Source organism: Condylura cristata, unplaced genomic scaffold, assembly GCF_000260355.1.
Source record: "Condylura cristata isolate star-nosed mole 26May11 unplaced genomic scaffold, ConCri1.0 scaffold00032, whole genome shotgun sequence".
Taxonomy (NCBI): Eukaryota; Metazoa; Chordata; class Mammalia; order Eulipotyphla; family Talpidae; genus Condylura; species Condylura cristata.
The window spans coordinates 20,653,114-20,656,927 of NW_004567133.1; the positions used below are offsets into that span (position 1 = coordinate 20,653,114).

At 73.9% G+C, this 3,814-nt stretch overlaps 1 protein-coding gene across 2 annotated transcripts; it reads right to left on the reverse strand.

Moving 5' to 3' along the window:
• Positions 1-497: 497 nt before the first annotated feature.
• RAB40C (RAB40C, member RAS oncogene family) lies at positions 498-3,805 on the reverse strand. 2 transcript variants are annotated; one of them, XM_012731839.1, is made up of 5 exons: positions 2,951-3,805; positions 2,751-2,811; positions 1,874-1,951; positions 1,557-1,722; positions 498-1,411 (listed from the first exon to the last, which is right to left on the reverse strand). In XM_012731839.1, the coding sequence occupies exons 1-5, from the start codon at positions 3,478-3,480 to the stop codon at positions 1,131-1,133; spliced, it is 1,116 nt and encodes a 371-aa protein (XP_012587293.1). In that variant the 5' UTR covers positions 3,481-3,805; the 3' UTR covers positions 498-1,130. The 2 variants fall into 2 exon arrangements, with proteins under 2 accessions (XP_012587293.1, XP_012587292.1); XM_012731838.1 differs by having other exon boundaries at positions 499-1,411; positions 1,557-1,779; positions 2,951-3,803.
• Positions 3,806-3,814: the final 9 nt, after the last annotated feature.

The window sequence follows — 3,814 nt, forward strand, 5'->3', positions numbered from 1 at the left end:
CGCCGCGACTGAGGGCGGCGAGGGGAGGGGGCCTGACGCCCCGCCCCCGGGCCCTGCCATCGGCCGCTGGCCCTCAGCAGACCGGCCACTCTGGGGTTCCGCGGGGGGGAGTGGGGGGGGCCCTCCGCTCCCGGAAGGGGCACCTGGCCGGTCAACTGCAGGTCCTTGCCCAGCACAGAAAAACGGGCGGGGTGTGGGGGGACAGCAGGGTGGCTCCTCCCTGGGCCCTTTCAGTCACTGCCCCCCTGGAGTCACAGGCGGCGGCGAGCTGGGGGTGGGTGTGGGGGGTGGAGGGCAGGGCACTGATGGCTGCCCTGGGTGCAGGGGTGCCCACGGCCAGGCGGGCCCCGCGCCCCGGCGTGAAGTGATCAAGGACAAAGGGCTTCCCTGGCCTGTGACCCCCTGGGAGACGCCAGAGGGCAGGCTGGTCAGGGCACCCAACCAGCAGGGGCCCCCACGCCAGGCTGGACAGAGCCCTGGCCGGCCACCCCACACCCACACGGCGTCCTGCGGAGCCGACCCCAGAGCCCTGCGCCAGGCTTGCGCCTGGCCCCCACTGGCCCCAGACAGCTGCCTGGCTGCCGTGGACACTGCAGGGGCTGCCCAGCCCGTCTGACCGGCTGCAGGGAAGGGCAGGCTGGAGGCCAGAGGGGGCGCGGCCTGAAAGCCAGCGGCCAGCGCAGCAGGCGCATTGGTCAGTGAGGCCAGCGTAGGCAGCTAGTGCCCAGCACGTGGCCGTGGCACCACAGCATGGACACGGCAGTCACAGCGGATTCCCTTTACTGTACAAACAAGACCCGTCTGCAGGGCCCGACGGCGCCGGCGGGCAGCAGAGGCCGCGCAGGGCGGGCGGCCCCAGCGCAGCCAGAACGGGTCCGAAGTCCAGAGGTCGCCCCTGGGTAGGGCGGGTGGCCAGTACCCGCCCCGGCACCAGGCGCCCGCCGAGGCGGGCAGGGCCGGGCCCTCGGCCACAGGCAGAAGGGAGGCAGCTGCCAGCACCACATGCTCCAGTCCAGACACGGCGAGCCGCCGGGCGCTGGACGTGCCGCCCTGTGGGGCCGGGGGGGCAGGGCCCGGCCACCGGCCACCACGTCCCCGGGGGCTGGCCGCCCCGCCCGCCAGCCGGCCTGCTAGGAGATCTTGCAGTTGCTCCGGGAGCAGTTCTGCGGGGGGCTCTGGGGGGGGCGGGTGGACTTGGAGCGCTTGAGGCTGTTGCCCTTGCTGCTGCCGCCTGCGGCCGCGCCGGCCAGTGAGTAGGAGCGGCCGTGCATCATGACCGCGTTCATGCCGTTGGCCATGGAGAAGGACTTGAGGTGGCTCTTGATGGTGACGGGCAGCGGGAGCTTGTCGATGAGGTGCACGGGGGTGCAGGACACGATGGCACGGCAGCACAGGTCCTGCAGGCTGAACACTGCCGGGTGGGGGGTGGTCAGTGGTCAGCGAGGCGGGGGCCCTGGCCGCCAGCCCCCGCCCCACCGCCAGGCCCCACCCAGCCCTCCAGGCCCCGCCCCGCCGCCAGGCCCCGCCCCGCCGCCAGGCCCCGCCCCGCCGCCCACCTCGGTTGGGCCTCCAGATCTTCTCCATGCCGTGCCGCATGAGCACGATGCGCGAGAGCTCGGTGAAGGACTCGGTGACGTTGAAGTTGCACAGCGGGCTGACCTCGAAGAAGGTCATGCCGTTCTTCTCGGCGTAGGCCCGCGCCTGCTCCGTGCGCACCTGCCGCTTGAAGGCCAGGTGCAGCCGGTTGCCGACCAGGATCCGGGGCACCCCGGGCGCGTGCTGGGGGACACGGCACTCAGCGGGGCCCGGCCCGGGCGCCGGCGTGGGGGACAGCCGGGGCCGCGGGCCGGACAGGGCGCCTGGGGACACCCACCTCGTCGATCTCCTTGATCCACCGGTCGATGCCGTCGAAGGACCAGCGGTTGGTGATGTCGTAGACCAGGAGGATGCCCTGCGGGGACGCGGCGTCAAGCCAGCAGGCTCTGCCCGCACAGGGTCGGGCACGGACTCAGGGCCAGCAGCGGACTGGCTCCGGCCGCTCGGGGTTGGGGACGTGCGGCCCAGAGTGGATGGTGAGCACAGCTCGGCCCCCTGGGGTCGTGTGAGTCCACCCCCAGGGCCCTGTGTGTGGACAGTGCCCTGTGGGCAGCACGCTTGGCCAGAGCGCTGAGACCTGGGCCCAGGTCCCTCCAGTCCTGCCAACGAGAAGTAGGACGGACCGGCCCTCGGCACTCCAAAGCCAGATGGGCCTGCCCCTTGCCGGACGGGTGGACACAGGTGGCAGCCAAGGCCGGGCTCTGCCGTGGCTCCTGGCCCCTCCATGGCCACGGCCACAGCTGCCCTTCCCACTCGCCACCTCTGGGCAGCCTCGGAGGCAGAGGATGTGCCCACGAGGGCCCAGCCGGCCACACCTGAGGCCGCAGCATCCTGGCAGGGTGGGTAAGCTGGCCTCGGTCACCGGAGCCAGAAGCCAGCGGCGGTCCCACAGACGGCGCCACGCCCACCCGGCCTGGCCCACAGGCGCCGCCTGCCCCCGTCCAGCACCAGCCCTGCCCAAGTGCAGGGGTGGCCGGGGGCAGAGGACTGCGAGCCTCTGGCCGGCCTGCCCGGCCGAGACCGTGTCCAGCCCTCAGACAGAGCCTGGCTGCACAGAGTACGCCCAGATGAAATGGGCAGCTGCCCGGGGATCTCTGCAGGGGCCCTCCCGGGGCCCCGGCCTCCAGCACCTGCCCCCCGCGGCCGGGCCTCACCTGTGCGCCCCGCGAGTAGGACCTGAAGATGGTGCAGAAGCGGCCCTGGCCCGACGTGTCCCTGAAACAGAGCGGTGGCGGTGGGGGGCGGCCAGGGCACCCCACCCCGGGGCCTGGGGCTGAGGACCAGCCGGGCGCTGACCTCGGGGAGGCGTGTCTGCCTGGAGCCCAGTGGCCGGGCGCTGGCCCAGCCCACTCACCAGAGCTCCAGCTTGACCCGCCGGCCGTCCAGCAGGATGGTGGTGGTCTTGTAGTCGATGCCTGCAAGAGCGAAGGTGCTGAGGCCACAGGGCCGCCCCGCCACGCGGACGCCCCCAGCTCCAGGGCCCGGGACCGGACCTGAAGACGGCGCCTCGCGGGCACAGCGGCGGGGACACGGTGCCCAGCGCCCCGGGCCGCCTCTCTCGGGTCTCGCCTTGCCCTGGACACACCAGTGAGGGCCGGGACCTGCACGGCGTGGCCAGGCCGGCAGCCAGCACCCGAACTGCTGCAAGAGCCCGCAGCGCCCTGCCCCGGCGCCCCGGCACCCCGACCACAGGCGAGGCCCAGGCCGTTCCCCCAGCCCAGGGGCGCCCCAGGACTGGCGGCTACTGCTGGCCAGAGGCCTGGGCAGCCTCTGCACCTGGGACCTGCGTCGGCAGGTGACTGCCCAGAGGCCGGGGCGGGGGCGGCTCCGTGCAGTGACCAGAGTGGACGGGGCCCCCGAGCGCGGGCAGGGCAGACACGGCATGGAGCCCCGGGTTGGGGCAGAAAGCTAGGGACCTGCGGGGGGCCAGAGCCCACAGAGAGCCACGGGGCCCAGGGCAGCACACGGCTGTGCCCAGCTCGTGGGGCGGCCCCGCACCCCGCCGCTCTCGGCCCAGAGGACACGTGTCCCGGTCTCAGGAGACCCTGTGTGTGACCGCCAGCTCGGCCGCCGCTGCAGCCCGGCTCTGCGCCGACTCGCAGGCCTCGGGCGGCCCCGGCCCACAACGTGCCCAAACCGGGGCCCCACGTCCCGGCCGCGCCTGGCAGAAGGGACAGCCCGGGCCCCCACGGGGCGACCCACGGGCAGGGCGGGGGCC

What these genes read in the sequence shown, in the direction of transcription:
- RAB40C (XM_012731838.1), bottom strand. Translation starts at nt 3,480, where the DNA reads ATGCCGTGTCTGCCCTGCCCGCGCTCGGGGGCCCCGTCCACTCTGGTC. An exon ending in GGATCAAGGAGATCGACGAG is followed by an intron (nt 1,780 to 1,873) that starts GTGGGTGTCCCC and finishes CGTGTCCCCCAG; the next exon opens with CACGCGCCCGGGGTGCCCCG. An exon ending in GATCTGGAGGCCCAACCGAG is followed by an intron (nt 1,412 to 1,556) that starts GTGGGCGGCGGG and finishes CCCACCCGGCAG; the next exon opens with TGTTCAGCCTGCAGGACCTG.